Genomic DNA, 19,131 nt, shown 5'->3' with positions numbered 1-19,131 from the left:
CACTACTCACTCACTCACACACACACACACACACACACACACACACACACACACACACACACACACACACACACACACACACACACACACACACACACACACACACACATCTTCAACTGCTTAGTCCAATCAAGGGTCGCAGGGACATATCCACTAGTGAAGCTATATTAGAGTAAACAATATTTACCAACTAGTTAAGCTAAAATAGGCCAAACAATATTTACCCACTAGTTAAGGTATATTATGCCAAACAGTATTTACCCACTAGTTAAGGTACATTTAGGCCAAAGATTACTTATCCACTAGTTCAGCTACGAGTACATTAGGCCAAACAGTATTTACCCACTAGTTAAGGTATATTAGGCCAAACAGTACATATCCACTACTCACTCACTCACACACACACACACATTCATCTTCAACTGCTTAGTCCAATCAAGGGTTGCAGGGACATATCCACTAGTGAAGCTATATTAAACAGTATTTACCAACTAGTTAAGGTATATTAGGCCAAACAGTATTTACCCACTAGTTAAGGTACATTAGGCCAAAGAGTACTTATCCACTAGTTCAGTTACATTTGGCCAAACAGTATTTACCAACTAGTTAAGGTACATTAGGCCAAAGAGTACTTATCCACTAGTTCAGCTACATTAGGCCAAAGAGTATGTACCCACTAGTTAAGGTACATTATGCCAAAGAGTACTTATCCACTAGTTCAGTTACATTAGGCCAAACAGTATTTACCAACTAGTTAAGGTACATTAGGCCAAAGAGTACTTATCCACTAGTTCAGCTACATTAGGCCAAAGAGTACTTATCCACTAGTTCAGCTACATTAGGCCAAACAGATTTACCCACTAGTTAAGGTATATTAGGCCAAACAGTAACAGTACATATCCACTACCCCAATACTCACTCACACACACACACACACATATTCATGTTCAACTGCTTAGTCCAATCAAGGGTCGCGGGGACATATCCACTAGTGAAGCTATATTAAAGTAAACAGTATTTACCAACTAGTTAAGCTAAAATCGGCCAAACAATATTTACCCACTAATTATGGTATATTCAGCCAAACAGTATTTACCCACTAGTTAAGGTACATTAGGCCAAACAGTATTTACCCACAAGTTCCGCTATATTAGGCCAAACAGTATTTACCAACTCCTTAAGCTAAAATAGGCCAAACAATATTTACCCACTAGTTAAGGTATATTCGGCCAAACAGTACTCATCCACTAGTTAAGCTATATTAAACAGTATTTACCCACGAGTTACGCTATATTAGGCCAAACAGTATTTACCAACTAGTTAAGCTAAAATAGGCCAAACAATATTTACGCACTAGTTAAGGTACAGTATATTAGGCCAAAGAGTACTCATCCACTAGTTCAGCTACATTAGGCCAAACAGTACATATCCACTAGTGAAGCTATATTAGGCAAACAGTATTTATCCACTAGTTACGCTACATTAGGCCAAACATTACATATCCACTTGTGAAGTTGTAGTGTGTAGTTATGTTACAGTGGCTTGCAAAAGTATTCAGACCCTTGGTATTTCACACAATTTAATTTGTTTCTCCAATCACAGCCACAGAAGCCTGTAACTTCTTCTGGGTTGTCTGGGTGTCTTGGTGCTTTCCTCACTCCTCTCCTTCTTACACAGACACATAGTTTTTGAGAACTGTCTACTCCACACAGATTTACCATAGAGTGCCATACTGTTTGTATTTCTTCATAACTGATGTAAATAAAGTTCAAGACATATTCAGTGACTTGGAAATGTTCATGTATCCATCCCCTGACTCGTCTGAAGAAAACTGTCAATTAAACTGATTATTTACAGGTATTATACCAAAGGGGCTGATTACTTTGATTACTTATGCAACCTATTATCTTGGCTTTTATATTTTTAATTAATTCATATCAAGTTGTAGAGATTTACTTTCAGTTTGAGTCTAAGGAAGACAATTTTAGAAATGTTTATATTGAAAAGTCTAATTTAGTTTTTGTATTTGAAATGCCATAAACAAATTAGAATGCATTAAACACCAAGGGGCTGAATACTTTTGCAAGCCACTGTATATTACGGTAAACAGTATTTACCCACTAGTTATGCTATATTAGAGTAAACAGTATTTACCCACTAGTTAAGGTATATGAACTTCACTCTTCACACTCGGAAGCGTCCGGGATGAAAATCAGCACCTCCAAATCTGAGGCCATGATCTGAGGCCAAATCTGTAGCATGGCCCAAGCAGAGGGTCACCCCTTTGAGTCTGGTCTGCTTGAGGTTTCTTCCTCAGAGGGAGTTTTTCCTTACCACTGCTGCTTTGGGGGTTAGTAAAGTTAGACCTTACTTGTGTGAAGCACCTTGAGGCAACTCTGTTGTGATTGAAAATAAATTTAATTAATTAATCTATCTATCTATCTATCTATCTATCTATCTGATAGTTAAGCAATACTACCCCTCACCCACTGGTTAAGCAATATTAGGCCAAACAGTACTTATCCACTAGTTAAGCTACATAAGTAAGTAAGTAAACTTTATTTATATCGCGCTTTTCACAGATAAAGGTCACAAACCATTTTACAAGATAAAATATCACAATACAAAAATAAAAACGTCATGGTGCCAACCGTCTAAAAGCTTTGGAGAGCCTGTTTAAAAAAGAAAATCTTGAGTTGCTTTTTGAAAGTCTCTACACAATTGAGGGAGATCAAGGACAAGGACAGTTCATTCCAGAGATGAGTCGCTGCTGCTTTAAAAGATCTGTCACCTCGCGTTTTGAAGTAGGTCTTGGGAACCATCAGCAGGTTCTGTCCTGAAGATCTGACTGCAGGCAGAAGTGTAGGGCTGGATCAGGTCAGCACTATATTCATATTGTAAGCATTTCAGCTCCTTCTTATTGAAACAGGTGAACAAGCTATTACAATAGTCTAACCGCGAGGAAATAAACGCATGGATAATTGTCTCCAACTCAATATGAGATAGTTTAGATATTTTAGTTAATATTTTAGTTAGTTAAGATATAGTAGGCAAAACAATAGTTACCTGTTAATCTAATAGCTAAGTGGCCTCTGTGCGTGTGCGTGTGTGTGTGTGTGTGTGTGTGTGTGTGTGTGTGTGTGTGTGTGTGTGTGTGTGTGTGTGTGTGTGTGTGTGTGTGTGTGTGTGTGTGTGTGTGTGTGTGTGTGTGTGTGTGTGTGTAAGGAAAGCCACCAAGACACCCACATAAAGTTATAGGATTCTGTGACTGTGACTGGAGGAATTGTGCAGAGTGCATGTTTTGCATTTTGTATCCCAGTTATATAGCTTCATGATGAAGTGGTACAGAGGAGGATTTTCTTCCACCAAAACATTACATCTCGTCTTGCATCTCAGATGTATCTTCTGGCAAATTGTAGCTGAACTTTCAGGTCTTTTTAATAAAACCATGGAAGAAGTTCAGATCCACCAGGACTCTTCCTAGAGTTGGCTGCCCATCTAAACTGAGCAATTGGGAGAGAAGGGCCTTAGTCAGGGAGGTGACCAAGAAGGTGACCGATGGTCACTCTGTCAGAGCATCAGCATTCCTCTGTGGAGAGAGGAGAACCTTCCAGAAGGACAACCATCTCTGCAGCAATCCACCAATCAGACCTGTATGGTAGAGTGGCCAGACGGAAGCCACTCCTTAGTAAAAGGCACATGGCAGCCCACCTGGAGTTTGACAAAAGGCACCTGAAGGACTCTCAGACCAGGAGAAACAAAATTCTCTAGTCTGATGAGACAAAGATTAAACTCTTTGACAGCATGTTTGGAGGAAACCAGGCACCATCCCTACAGTGAAGCATGATGGTGGCATCATGCTGTGGGGATGTTTTTCAGCAGCAGGAACTGGGAGACTAGTCAGAATTGAGGGAAAGATGAATGCAGCAATGTACAGAGACATCCTGGATGAAAACCTGCTCCAGAGCGCTCTTGACCTCAGACTGGGGCGACGGATTATCTTTCAGCAGGACAATGACCCTAAGCACACAGCCAAGATATCAAAGGAGTGGCTTCAGGACAACTCGGTGAGTGTCCTTGAGTGGCCCAGCCAAAGCTCAGACCTGAATCTGACTGAACATCTCTGGAGAGATCTGAAAATGGCTGTGCACTGACGCTCCCCATCCAACCTGATGCAGCGTTCTATAAATTTGCAAAAATCTCAACAAAACTTTTTTATGTTGTCATTATGGGGTGTTGTGAGCAGAATTTTCAGAGGAAAAAAATGAATTTCATTCCTTCTGGAGTAAGACTGTAACATAACAAAATGTGGAAAAAGTGAAGTGCCTGTGGATGAACTGTATGTTCTGGGTGGTTTATGACTAAGTGTTATCTCAGAACATCAACAAACATTAACGACAGGCGTGTCCTCAGAGATTGCTCAATATGTTGTTGCCAAACACACACAGCTGTATCAGTCGCAAGACTGCAGTGAAGACAGAAGACAGAACTCCAGGGTGTTCTGTTCTGAGACTTAAAGAAATCCAACAGTTCAAGGAGAAACATTTGTAATCTGGAGTTAGGTATTCAGTCATGTTGGTGGTCTTCCTTGCCATCCTGAGCCTCAGTGCCTGCTCCCCCGGTGCTGCTGCACCGCGACCTGGCGCCATTTCTGGGCTGCAGTCGGTTGCCTCGGCACCAACCAGAAACAAGCTGCTGCTCATCTCCTTTGACGGCTTTCGCTGGGACTACGACCGAGATGTGGAGACCCCCAACCTGGATCAAATGGCTCAGGATGGTGTGAAGGCAGCCTACGTAACACCGCCATTCCTCACCATCACCAGCCCCTCTCATTTCACCATGGTTACAGGTAAAGACCACAGACACCAGCTCTGAGTCAGAATGATTCCTAAATAAGTGACTCACAGTCTCACAGTTCTGCTTAATTATCATAGATGATTCCAGGAACCTTCTCAGGGTCTGTAGTCAAAACAAAGCGTCACGCACTCCAAGTCTTTTATTCTCTGGGGGTGATACCCATCACCAACTCACCTGGAGGAACTCAGCTCTGAGGCTGCAGGTTCCTGGAGTTTCTCACCCTCAGCTGTTTCACCGTGGAACAGCGAATGTTCACCTCGTTTAAAGAAAATGTATGTTGTCCATAACTGTCGTGCCCACTTTGGTTCCTGCACACAGTTCTGCAGAACTCTACAGCATTTTCAAATATGAGAACATGGTCAGTCTGCGAGTATCAGAACACCACGTCCAACAGTGCTGCACTGGACATGGAAATCAGGATCCAGCAACTCATAGCCCCTGACTTCACACAAAGTCAAGGGTCAATTTCAATTTATTTAATTTAATTTATATAGCGCCAAATCACAACAACCTGCCTCAAGGTGCTTCAGACAAGTCAGGTCTGACCTTACCAACCCGCAGAGCAAGCACACAGGCCACAGTGGGATCATTTTGAGGAAGAAACCTCAAGCAGAACAGACTCAAAGGGGTGACCCTCAGCTTACGTTATACAAATAAAAAATATTTGTAACAATACAGAGGAACACCAAATTTCTGAGAATTATTAAATCATTAAGCCATTTTCGCCAAGGTCACCAGACCCATTTTTCTTTTATTTTTATTTAACCTCAGCCTGTTGCGGTCTGCGTTGTCGCTGTGTTTTGGGTGGTTTAGGTCCTGTTCCTCCTCATGTCCTGTGTGAGAATACGCATGCTTCTTCCGCTTGGATGCTGTTGTATGTGTAGGTGTGTGTGTGTTTGCATGACCTTCATATGCATGCGTGTTATGGGAGTATTAATGTGCGTGTTGTGAATGAGTGTGCAAGAATGCACGTGAGCGTGCATGGGTCTTCAAAGGGTGTGCATTTGCACAACTTACGTTTGTCTGGCGTGGACGTGCTTCTTCCTCCCATACCCTGTGTGTGTGTGTGTGTGTGTGTGTGTGTGTGTGTGTGTGTGTGTGTGTGTGTGTGTGTGTGTGTGTGTGTGTGTGTGTGTGTGTGTGTGTGTGTGTGTGTGTGTGTGTGTGTGTGTATGGAACGAGATGTTTAGATCTTCGTGCGAGGGGGTACATGGTGCTGTTGTAGTGTTTCTAGCTTTTAGTTTACAGCTGTGCCCGAATGTTCTCATGGTTACACTTGGTATTGCAGTGCAGCATTATGTCAGCTGTCTGCTGCGAGGGTCCCTTCTCCTCGCACACTTGTTAGGTTTTCTTCTGTTTTTATTTCCTCATGTTTTTGGTATTATTATTATTTGTAGTAGTTGTTTCTTCTGATGTTTTCTGCCTATAATGTTCCCACGTGTGCTCTTACCGGAATGGCACTTTATTCTTAATTTATTAAGAATCAGTTGTTTTCTTTTCTTTTGAGACTACTGTGAGCCTGGGTTTATTTTCTGTGTTTCCTCTGATCCTCACATGTTTTGGTTCTTCCTGATCACAATCAACCCAAATGTATTTAATCACATTTGTTTGCTCCCTCTGTGTGGGCTGTTTGTTTCTGTGAAGGTCAGTTTTGCTTTGACACATTTGCCAGTCACCTCATCTCCAACTGTCTGTAAGTGTCCTTGCTGTCTCTTTTGGACAGTAGGTTTATATTATGGATTTTTGCACTCTGTCTATTTTTGTTTTTGGTCATTTGGACATTTTTAGTTTTTGTCTTTGAAGACACTTGATTTTGGTGCTGTGATTTTGGAGCCTCTGTTTGTCACCTTCATTTGGAGAAGAATAAAAGCTTTTGTTTTTCACTTACCTCTCGTGTCTCGGCTACACTGCATTTTGAGGTCCAACTCAGTTCCTGGGGTTTAAAACCATAACACAGCCAAAGTTACACAATAATGACAATTAAATTCACACAATTAAAATGACATACACTAAAGAAAAACAGTTACAGTTTTAAAAAGTCATCTCAAGTGCTCTCAGTCTGGACTTAAAAGTGATCAATGGAATAATTGACAGAGCCGAGCAAATAAAAGGCCTTTTCCCCTTGTTCTGTGGCGACAAGTGGAACAGAGAGCGACAAATGATCATTTGAGTAAGAATCGACACTTCTCCATGTGATCGGATTACAGACGTAAGAAGGCAGCAGCCCAGCAGGGCCTCGTAAATCAAAGTACGAGGGCTGTCCGTAAAGTATAGGTCCTTTTTATTTTTTTCAAAAACTATATGGATTTCATTCATATGTTTTTACGTCAGACATGCTTGCACCCTCGTGCGCATGCGTGAGTTTTTCCACGCCTGTCGGTGACGTCATTCGCCTGTGAGCACTCCTTGTGGGAGGAGTCGTCCAGCCCCTCGTCGGAATTCCTTTGTCTGAGAAGTTGCTGAGAGACTGGCGCTTTGTTTGATCAAAATTTTTTCTAAACCTGTGAGACACATCGAAGTGGACACGGTTCGAAAAATTAAGCTGGTCTTCAGTGAAAATTTTAACAGCTGATGAGAGATTTTGAGGTGATACTGTCGCTTTAAGGACTTTTCACGGTGCGAGACGTCGCAGACCACCGATATGGCTGGTACCCATTTACAGTTAGGTGGACTGAGACACTGCACAAGGACTCAGACATGTAGCATGAGCAGAATTTGAACCCAGGCCTACCGATGGCTAGGCCAGGTCCTTACCCACTGAGCTACCTGCTCTCACCTGCACAGAACATCTCATTCAGGTATTACGTGGTCATTTGACAATGATAGCATGCAGCCCGCTCCATTAGCTTCTTCCTATCAGTGGCCAGAACGTATCATCACCTGCTAATGATGGTCACCAAATTATATCACACCACCACACCTCAATTTTAAGACAACACACCCACAGGGTGCATAAATGAGTGATACTCTACTCTGCTGTCATGACGTGGGCGCTGGCTGTGAAAACGCCGGGTGGAAGCGTCCACCTGCTGCAGTGTCTGGATGGACGACAGGCTCCTTATTCCTCCATGTGTGTTTGAATCTTTCTTGTTATCAGGGCGATACATCGAAAATCATGGAGTCATCCACAACATGTGGTTCAACACAACCACTCAGGAGAAGAAGCAGTACTACCAGGCACAGTTTGTGGATTCCTACTGGGACAACGGCAGCTTACCCATCTGGATAACGGCTCAGAGACAGGTTCAGCTCTCACACTCACAACCTGGGAATCTTTAACACACTCACATACATCTGTACAGTTGTGCTCATATACATTTACATACACTCGTGGTAAATTTGAGCTTTTAATGATGTCTCTGCGCCGTTGGAATGATTGTACAGCAAACTTCATCAATAACTTCAAAAAACAAGAAGTGGGTACACAAGTTTGAATTTATTTTGGATCTTCTCTAATGGACACAGGGTCAAAATTATACATATAGGCTCAAATATAAAGATAGAGTCACTTAAATCTTTGACTAAGTGGTGCTGAAAGTTCTACAGTGTCTTCTAATGTGGCAAGTTAAAATGTACAAGTTTAAAATGTATATGTAAATTCATTAAATTAACTCAACTTTCAGGTCTTTTTTAAGAAAAATCTCCTCTACACCACTCCATCAGGAAGCTGTATTTTATATTTTTAACTCAATTTATACTACGTTCTAGAGATTTACTATCTGTTTGAGTTTAAGGAAGATACTTTTAGACATGAGAAAGCAGTCGTTTACTCACCAATATAACTCTGGTGTCATTAGGAGTCTGTCGTTCAGACGATGTGTTCAGCTTCCAATTTCAAACATTTTTCTTCTTCTACTAAGGTGGATTAGACCTTTTTTGTGGAACACATCGCCAACTACTGTACAGGAGGGACCAAGCAGTCAATATATGTCACCGATTTCAAAATGGCTCTTTTCAACCAGTGTCGTGACATGTCGATCATTTGGGTGGCACCTGGGGTGTCCAATCAGGGGAGTCCAGTGCAACCCAGCTACACGCATGTCAGGAAGTGTTCAACATTTGCCATTTCCTGTTTCACTGTTGACTCAAAATTTTGCACTTCCTGTTTCAGTCTCTACTTGCCATTGATCCCATGAGCTCTCGTTTATTGTCAAACCAGGAAGTGTTCAACATTTGACTTTTTAAAAAATGATTTAATGAGACAAACAAAAAGTTACACCGAAACCTTACAGAGGATTAAATACAACAGCAAAAACAACATACCAAAGAACAGGTTAATTTTAAAAAAATAAAAACAACAACTTTCCAAAGTTAAACACATTTGGCATTTCCTGTTTCACTGTGGACTCAAAATGTGGCACTTCCTATTTCAATGTGAACTTGCCACTGAATTCCCACGAGATCTGACAAGATTTATTGTCAGATAACCTACATTTATTGTCAAACCAGGAAGTGTTCAGCGTTTTACTTTTTTATTATTTAATGAGACAAACAAAAAGTTACACAGAAACCTTACAGAGGATTAAATACAACAGCAAAAACAACATACCAAAGAGCAGATTAATTTTAAAAAGCAGATCAAAACTAGGGGGGAATTATGAAACATTTGACATTTCCTGTTTTACTGTTTCACATCAAAATTTGGCACTTCCTGTTTCAGTCAAACCTGGCAACGGAATTCCCATGAGATCCCATGAGCATAAGTCCACTCCTGTTACTGCCAGAGTTTTTAAATTGACAGGGACATTGGTGTGACACAGACCTTGGACAAGTTCAAAGATGGCTAACCTGGTCCTATATTAAGAAAGGGGTATTCAGCTCATTCCAGAAAGGGCCGAGAGGATGCAGGTTCTGAACCACCCACTCCACCAGGTGTCACTGATTAACTGATACCATCTGCTCAAAGTGATGTTAATCACCTGGTGGAGTCGGTGATTACAGAGAGAACGTGCCCCCTCTCGGCCCTTTCTGGAACGAGTTGAATATCCCTGTTTTAAGAGGATAAAAGGTCACATTCTATTTCCTATTACGTTTTGTTACTGTGTTGTTGTTTTGGGGGTGGGGGGGGGGGGCGACAGCCAATTAGAGCAGAAAGGCACCATGACGTCATTGCCTGGAGCACTTTGTTTCTGGCGAAATATAACATGTTTGTCATATATTATATGAAAGCTAGTGAGAAATAAACACTTCTAAAACTGAAAACATTGTTTTCGTAACATGATAACACCTCTGTAGTCATTTAGAAGACATCTCACGGACGTCAGCGTGCACACACATCACACACGGTCAAAACTAGCTTCCGCCCTTTTTAAAAGCTCATGTACGTGCACATGCATGCCCTCCAGCATCTACGTTAAAACGTAAATAAAATATTGTTTATGACTGATTGATTAATTGAGTTTATTCTGCAACATCAAAATAAACATACAGAAGTCAATGTTACGGTTAGAGGTTCGGGTGGTACCGAACCATTGCAGGCAATGGACCCAAATGCAGGTAGCTAGACATGGAGAAGAGTACAAAGGAAAATATATTTATTGATAGTAAATAAAGTAAAGGTGCTGCGCTGGGGTGCCTGCAGTGTGGAGAGATGGCCCACCTCCTGGCAGTGAAATGAGGCAGCTGCAGAATCCCAAGCCAGTCTTGAAAGATAACGTTTCAGGGTTCAGGACCAGGTGGAACACTTGCCTCTGAGACCAGGAACTATGGAGAATAAAGAGTGAATGCACTCGGCACTCATAATGCTGGAGCCTCAAAACAGTCACAGTTCATAAAAGGTTTAACACAGGTTGTTTCAGAGGTCAGGAAATAAAGTTCTCATCTTAAGAAATAAAGTTCACTGTTCAGGAATTGTTCATAGTTCATAAGCTGTATCCAAAGGTCAGAGGTTAAATACTGCGTATTGTGACACAGTTCCAATTAAGCAGGACTTGATACAGCTGGGTTCTCAATTGTTAGATATCAGAATTCATGCTTAGGAAGAATTCATGCTTAGGAAGAGTTCTTCGAACAGTTCTTTATGATAGCACAGTCATAAACAGGAACAAGTGAGAATGGGATCTCACTGAGACGAGGAGGAACTTAACTGACGCGTAGTTGAGATGCACTCTGTGCCAAGAGTCGAGGAGTTCCAAAGTGATGTTGCTGTGCAGGTAGTCAGAGCCAGGATCCAGGTCCACTTGGGGGCCATACCGAAATCATCTGGAACATCAGGAAAAGATAGTTCACTCTAATACGGGAATTAGAGGGGAGGCCAGGTTACCTGAGCTTTTGCTGTGAGACGCTTCTGCGTCTTAAGCGCACCGCTGGAAGATGCAGTCATGGTCACAGGGCATTCAGGTTTGATCCTCCAGGAGCATGCCTGGATCATCGAAGTTGGCTCTGGAAGCTGGCGAGGCAAAATGAGGCTAGCAAGACTAGAGACAAACATGGCACGCGAGTATCTGGCAATACATGACAGAAAGTCAAGGTTTAAATAATCTATCAATAATCAGTCACTCATCTGATCCAGGTGTGAAACAAAAGTGAGAGCACCATCTAGTGGAGAAATGAATACATGACACTGGTAAAACAAAGAGTTAAAACCAGGCTCTGAGGGAAATCCTGACAGCGAATGTGTCAGTGATACACTGATAACATAATAAAACAGAAACGCTTATTTCCTTTGGGTCCTTATGAAATGTGACAAAATAGAGGTACAGGTACAGAGAGAACAGGTACAAATTGTACATAAGACAATAGGATCTTAATAATTAATGTAAATAACTATATATACACACACACACAAACACACACACACACACACACACACATACACACACACGGCCGACGGTATTTTAGCATTGTTTTATAGCTTAAAATTACAACTGTTAATTCAACTAAAAATAAAGATTAATGAAGTGCTGTTTCTGTTACATAAATCTTTAAGGAAGCTCTTTGAAGTCTACAAAGAGTTCATAGGAATATTTTATTTTTCCTGTCTTTTACTAATTTAACCAAACACAGTGCCACTGTGCCAAACGTCTACAGTTCACACACAGAGTACAAATCAACATCCTTCCATCCATGCTACTGAACCTGCTTATTCCATGTGGGGTGGGGGGTGCTGTTAAGTTTGTATGTTATCCCTGTGCTCAGGTGGGTTACCTCTGGATGGGGGGATGCTGTTGAGTTTACATGTTATCCCTGTGCTCACCTGGGTTCCCTCTGGGTGTGGGGGGGATGCTGTTGAGTTTGCATGTCCTCTCTGTGCTCACGTAGGTTACCTCTGGATGGGGGGATGCTGTTGAGTTTACATGTTATCCCTGTGCTCACATGGATTCCCTCAGGGTGGGGGATGCTGCTGAATTTGAATGTTCTCCTTGTGCTCATGTGGGTTCCTCCTGGGTAGGGGAATGCTGTTGAGTTTGCATGTTGCCTGTGTTCACATGGGTTCCCTCTGGGTGGGATGTGGGGGGTGCTGTTGAGTTTGGATAGTCTCCCTGTGCTCATGTTGGTTCCCTCTGGTGGGGGGGGGCAGTTGAGTTTGCATCTTCTTCTTTTGCTCACGTGGATTCCTCTGAGTGGGGGGATGCTGTTGAGTCTGCATGTTCTCCTTGTGTTCATGTGGGTTCCCTGTAGGTGATGGGGATGCAGTTGAGCTTGCATGTTCTCCCTGTGTTCACATGTGGGTTCCCTCTGGGTGGTGGGATGCTGTTGAGTTTACATGTTATCCCTCTGCTCATGTGGGTTCCCTCTGGGTGGGGCGGAATGCTGTTGAATTTGAATGTTCTCCCTGTGTTCACGTGGGTTCCCTCTGGGTAGGATGTGGGGGTGCTGTTGAATTTGGATATCCTCCTTGTGCTTATGTTGGTTCCCTTGGGGAGGGTGCAGTTGAGTTTGCATCTTCTCCTTGTGTTCACATGGGTTCCCTCTGAGTGGGGGGGATGCTGTTGAGGCTGCATGTTCTACCTGTGCTCACATGGGTTGCCTCTGGTTGGTGGTGGATGCAGATGAGTTTGCATGTTCTCACTGTGTTCACGTGGGTTCTCTCTGGGTGGTGGGATGCTGTTGAGTTTCCATGATTTCCTGTGCTCACATGGGTTCCCTCTGGGTGGGGTGGGGTGAGGTTGAGTTTGCATATTCTCCCTGTGCTCAAGTGGGTTCCCTCTGGTGGGGGGGGGGATGTTGAGTTTGCATGTTCTCCTTGTGTTCATGTGGGATCCCTCTGGGTGGGTGGATGCTGTTGAGTTTGCATGTTCTCCTTGTGCTCACATGGGTTACCTCTTGGTGATGGAGAGGTGCTGTTGAGTCTGCATGTTCTACTTGTGCTCACGTTAGTTCCCTCTGAGTGATGGGGGATGCAGTTGAATTTACATGTTCTCACTGTGCTCACGTGGGTTCCCTCTGGGTGATGGGAGGTGCTATTGAGTCTGCATGTTCTCCCTGTACTCACATGGGTTCCCTGTGGGTGATGGGGGATGCAGTTGAGTTTGCATGTTCTCCCTGTGCTCACGTTGGTTCCCTCTGTGGTTCTGTCTGTGCTCACATGGGTTGCCTCTGGGTGTGGGGGGGGGAACTGTTGAGTTTGCATGTTTTGCCTGTGCTGACGTGGGTTGCCTCTGGTTGGCGGTGGATGCAGATGAGTTTGCTTGTTCTCATTGTGTTCACATGGGTTCTCTCTGGGTGGTGGGATGCTGTTGAGTTTCCATGATTTCCTGTGCTCACGTGGGTTCCCTCTGGGTGGGGTGGGGTGAGGTTGAGTTTGCATATTCTCCCTGTGCTCACGTGGGTTCCCTCTGGGTGGGGGGGATGATGTTGAGTTTGCATGTTCTCCTTGTGTTCACGTGGGTTTCTTCTGGGTCGGGGTTGTTGTTGAATTTGCATCTTCTCCCTGTGTTCACATGGGTTCCCTCTGGGTGGGGTTAGGGGTGCTGTTGAATTTGCATATTGTCCCTTTTCTCACATGGGTTCCCTCTGGGTGGGGGGGATGTTGAGTTTGCATGTTCTCCTTGTGTTCATGTGGGATCCCTCTGGGTGGGTGGATGCTGTTGAGTTTGCATGGTCTCCTTGTGCTCACATGGGTTCCCTCTGGGTGATAAGGGGTGCTGTTGAGTTTGCATGTTCTCCTTGTGCTCATGTGGTTTCCCTCTTGGTGAAGGAGAGGTGCTGTTGAGTCTGCATATTCTACCTGTGCTCACGTTAGTTTCCTCTGAGTGATGGGGGATGCAGTTGAATCTACATGTTTTTACTGTGCTCACGTGAGTCCCCCTGGGTGTGGGGGGGATACTGTTGAGTTTGCATGTTCTGTCTGTGCTCATGTGGGTTGCCTCTGGGAGTGGGGGCGGGGATACTGTTGAGTTTGCATGTTTTCCCTGTGCTAACGTGGGTTGCCTCTGGTTGGCGGTGGATGCAGTTGAGTTTGCATGTTCTCACTGTGTTCACGTGGGTTCCCTCTGGGTGGTGGGATGCTGTTGAGTTTCCATGATTTCCTGTGCTCACATGGGTTCCCTCTGGGTGGGGTAGGGTGAGGTTGAGTTTGCATATTCTCCTTGTGCTCACATGGGTTCCCTCTGGGTGATAGGGGGTGCTGTTGAGTTTGCATGTTCTCCCTGTGCTCACGTGGGTTCCCTCTGGGTGGGGGGGATGATGTTGAGTTTGCATGTTTTCCTTGTGTTCACGTGGGTTCCTTCTGGGTCGGGGCCGGGGGTTGTTGTTGAGTTTGCATCTTCTTCTTTTGCTCACGTGGATTCCTCTGAGTGGGGGGATGCTGTTGAGTCTGCATGTTCTCCTTGTGTTCATGTGGGTTCCCTGTAGGTGATGGGGATGCAGTTGAGCTTGCATGTTCTCCCTGTGTTCACATGTGGTTTCCCTCTGGGTGGTGGGATGCTGCTGAGTTTACATGTTATCCCTCTGCTCATGTGGGTTCCCTCTGGGTGGGGCGGAATGCTGTTGAATTTGCATGTTCTCCCTGTGTTCACGTGGGTTCCCTCTGGGTAGGATGTGGGGGTGCTGTTGAATCTGAATATCCTCCTTGTGCTTATGTTGGGTCCCTCGGGGAGGGTGCAGTTGAGTTTGCATCTTCTCCTTGTGTTCACGTGGGTTCCCTCTGAGTGGGGGGGATGCTGTTGAGGCTGCATGTTCTACCTGTGCTCACGTGGGTTGCCTCTGGTTGGTGGTGGATGCAGATGAGTTTGCATGTTCTCACTGTGTTCACGTGGGTTCTCTCTGGGTGGTGGGATGCTGTTGAGTTTCCATGATTTCCTGTGCTCACGTGGGTTCCCTCTGGGTGGGGTGGGGTGAGGTTGAGTTTGCATATTCTCCCTGTGCTCACATGGGTTCCCTCTGGGTGGGGGGGGGGGGGGTGTTGAGTTTGCATGTTCTCCTTGTGTTCACGTGGGATCCCTCTGGGTGGGTGGATGCTGTTGAGTTTGCATGGTCTCCTTGTGCTCACATGGGTTCCCTCTGGGTGATAGGGGGTGCTGTTGAGTTTGCATGTTCTCCTTGTGCTCATGTGGTTTCCCTCTTGGTGAAGGAGAGGTGCTGTTGAGTCTGCATATTCTACCTGTGCTCACGTTAGTTCCCTCTGAGTGATGGGGGATGTAGTTGAATCTACATGTTTTTACTGTGCTCACGTGAGTTCCCCCTGGGTGTGGGGGGGATACTGTTGAGTTTGCATGTTCTGTCTGTGCTCATGTGGGTTGCCTCTGGGAGTGGGGGTGTGGATACTGTTGAGTTTGCATGTTTTCCCTGTGCTGACGTGGGTTGCCTCTGGTTGGCGGTGGATGCAGTTGAGTTTGCATGTTCTCACTGTGTTCACGTGGGTTCCCTCTGGGTGGTGGGATGCTGTTGAGTTTCCATGATTTCCTGTGCTCACATGGGTTCCCTCTGGATGGGGTAGGGTGAGGTTGAGTTTGCATATTCTCCTTGTGCTCACATGGGTTCCCTCTGGGTGATAGGGGGTGCTGTTGAGTTTGCATGTTCTCCCTGTGCTCACGTGGGTTCCCTCTGGGTGGGGGGGATGATGTTGAGTTTGCATGTTTTCCTTGTGTTCACATGGGTTCCTTCTGGGTCGGGGCCGGGGGTTGTTGTTGTTGAGTTTGCATCTTCTCTCTGTGTTCACGTGGGTTCCCTCTGGGTGGGGGTTGGGGGTGCTGTTGAATTTGCATATTGTCCCTTTGCTCATGTGGGTTCCCTCTGGGTGGGGGGGATGTTGAGTTTGCATGTTCTCCTAGTGTTCATGTGGGATCCCTCTGGGTGGGTGGATGCTGTTGAGTTTGCATGTTCTCCTTGTGCTCATGTGGGTTCCCTCTGCGTGATAGGGGGTGCTGTTGAGTTTGCATGTTCTCCTTGTGCTCATGTGGTTTCCCTCTTGGTGATGGAGAGGTGCTGTTGAGTTTACATGTCCTCCCTGTGTTCACATGGGTTCCCTCTGGATGGCGGGTTCAGGGTGCTGTTGAGTTTTCATGTTCCTTGTGTTCACGTGAGTTCCTCCAGGGTGGGGGAGATGCTGTTGAGTTTACATGTTCTCCCTGTGTTCACATGGGTTCCTCCTTGGTGGGAGGATGCTGTTGAGTTTCCATGATTTCCTGTGCTCACATGGGTTCCCTCTGGGTGGGGTGGGGTGCTGTTGAGTTTGCATATTCTCAGTGTGCACACGTGGGTTCCCTCTGGGTGGTGGGGTGGGTGCTGTTGAGTTTGCATGTTCTCCCTGTGCTCACGTGGGTTCCTTCCGTGTGGTGGGGATGCTGTTGAGTTTGCATGTTCTCCCTGTGCTCACGTGGGTTCCCTCTGGGTGATAGAGGGTGCTGTTGAGTTTGCATATTCTCCCTGTAGTCACGTAGGTTCCCTCTGAGTGAGGGGTGCTGTTGTGTTTGCATGTTCTCCTTGTGCTCTTGTGGTTTCCCTCTTGGTGATGGGGAAGTGCTGTTGAGTTGCATGTCCTCCCTATGTTCACGTGGGTTCCCTCTGGGTGGGTGGATGCTGTTGAGTTTGCATGTTCTCCTTGTGCTCACGTGGGTTCCCTCTGGGTGATAGGGGGTGCTGTTGAGTTTGCATATTCTCCCTGTAGTAACATAGGTTCCCTCTGAGTGAGGGGTGCTGTTGTGTTTGCATGTTCTCCTTGTGCTCTTATGGTTTCCCTCTTGGTGATGGGGAGGTGCTGTTGAGTTGCATGTCCTCCCTATGTTCACATGGGTTCCCTCTGGAAAGGGGGAGGGGGTGCTGTTGAGTTTTCATGTTCCCTGTGTTTACGTGAGTTCTCCTAGGGCTGGGGGTGCTGTTGAGTTTGCATATTCTCCCTATGCTCACATGGGTTCCTTCTGCGTCAGGGGTTGTTGTTGAGTTTGCATCTTCTCCCTGTGTTCACATGGGTTTGCTGTGGGTGATCGGAGGTGCTGTTGAGTTTCCCTGTTCTCCCTGTGGTCACGTGGGCTCCCGCTGGCTTAACTCCTCCCACTTTCTAAGACACGTAGGTTCGGTGAACTGGTGACTCTAAACTGACCAAATGACCAAAGGTTTTAGTGGGAATGTGTTTGTCTGTATGTGACCCTGTGAGCGACTGGTGTCCTATCCAGGGTGAGCCCTGCCTCCCCCACAATGGCTGCTGAAATATATTCCAGCTCCTGTGACCCTTCACTGGAATAAACAGGCTAAGAAGTTGGGTGAACAATAAATGGGTTTGTGTCTATCTATTTGTGACTGTTTACTGGTCATACTGGATCAAGATTTTGTTCCCTCTGGCAGAGTAAGTCTTTACAATTAGAAATTCAAACTTTCATTGTTTGAGGATAACATGGGATGGTGGTGTCCTACACCCAACGATGCTCCCCTAAAAATTGGTCCGCCCTGCCTTCACTCTGCATGCATCATTTGGGACCACAGCAGCTTGTCTGAGATGGGCTCTCTTCACCCAAAGTGATCAAATGGATTAATGTGATTATTAGCCATCAGATGACAAGGTAAAACCTCTTAAATCATTCTAAAGTCAGTTTTAAGAGAAACGAGGTGATAATCAGTGACGCTTTGAAATGATGGAGGAGCAGTGAATGCAGCAGCGAACAGCTTGTCTGGCTGTGGCAGTCTGATCGCTTCCTCTGTCTTTTATGATGAAATAATGCTGAATTTATGTGGAAATGATTGTTGTACAAAAGCTTCAGATATCTGTTGCTGAGCTAGATGATGACTGGAGTGCAGTTTGAAGCAGAAACGAGGTGATAATTCCGTGAACTGCGGCTAATGACGCATGTGCAGTGAAGGCAGGGCAGACCAATTTTTAAGGGAGACCATTCGGTCTGTGACACACCATTTCTGGTGTTATTTCTTAACAACTGTGTTAATCTTAATCCCTTTTCAGGGCCTAAAAACCGGCTCTCTGCATTTTCCTGGCACTGCAGCCACGTATGGAGGCGAAACTGTGATGCTGAGGCAAGTGGAACCTCCTTTCTACAATTATTCCAATGAGACGGACTGGAGGCTCAACATTGACAATGTGATTGGGGAGTGGTTCCACAAACAGGACTTAGACTTTGTCACCATGTACTTTGGAGAACCTGATATATCTGGGCATGATTATGGACCAGACTCCCCAGAACGGCGAGCAATGGTTCAACAAGTGGACCGTACCATAGGTTACATCCGGGAAAAGATCCAAGTCTCTAACCTCACTGACCGACTCAACATCATCATCACTGCTGACCACGGGATGTCTAGAGTTCTGCGAGGTGAAATCATTGACAAGATTCTCCTCTCTAAGATCCCTGGTTTCAGCTTCAAAGACATCCAGTTCCAGGTGTTGGACTATGGTCCCATGGGGATGCTGCTTCCAAAAGAGGGGAAACTGGAGAAGGTTTACCAGACTCTGAAAGGAAGCCACCCACACCTTCACGTGTTTAAAAAAGAGGAGATGCCACCAAGATTACACTATAGCAGTCATCCTCGAATCCTGCCCATCGTCCTGATCGCTGACCCTGGATACGTCATCAATGGGGTGAGAGAACTCAGAGATGGTCCACACTGGTCTCACACATTCAGGAGCATAGAGCTGTAACACTGAGTGTTAATAGAATCAAACCTCAGATCAGACTTCCAGATTGACATGGACACCGAAACGTTAGCATTCACATTTAAAGAGAAACTCAAAAATACTCACTGCCCTGAAGACATGTCAGTTCTTCCTCTTTCGGTTACTAGGGGTCACAACAAGTGACCCCTAGTAACTGAACTGACATGTTTATTTGGCTAAATGTAATTAGCAGTTCGTAGTTTCTCCAAAACTATGAGTCCTATCAGCATTCC

General features: G+C 45.0%; 1 protein-coding gene across 1 annotated transcript in view; it reads left to right on the top strand.

Annotated features, from left to right (window-relative positions):
- The first annotated feature begins 4,473 nt into the window (after window positions 1-4,473).
- The window catches only part of LOC117530875 (ectonucleotide pyrophosphatase/phosphodiesterase family member 7-like), a 32,021-nt gene continuing 17,363 nt past the window's right edge, over window positions 4,474-19,131 (top strand). Inside the window, exons 1-3 of the mRNA XM_034193821.1 lie at window positions 4,474-4,849; window positions 7,955-8,100; window positions 18,191-18,823. Of these exons, the coding sequence (XP_034049712.1) occupies window positions 4,573-4,849; window positions 7,955-8,100; window positions 18,191-18,823 (1,056 nt within the window). The 5' untranslated portion in view covers window positions 4,474-4,572. The remainder of the gene's footprint in view (window positions 4,850-7,954; window positions 8,101-18,190; window positions 18,824-19,131) is intronic.

This window comes from Thalassophryne amazonica, chromosome 18, assembly GCF_902500255.1.
Source record: "Thalassophryne amazonica chromosome 18, fThaAma1.1, whole genome shotgun sequence".
In the NCBI taxonomy this organism is placed as follows: domain Eukaryota; kingdom Metazoa; phylum Chordata; class Actinopteri; order Batrachoidiformes; family Batrachoididae; genus Thalassophryne; species Thalassophryne amazonica.
The sequence above is the reverse complement of the archived record's forward strand: the minus strand, read 5'-3'. Positions and strand labels throughout refer to the sequence as shown.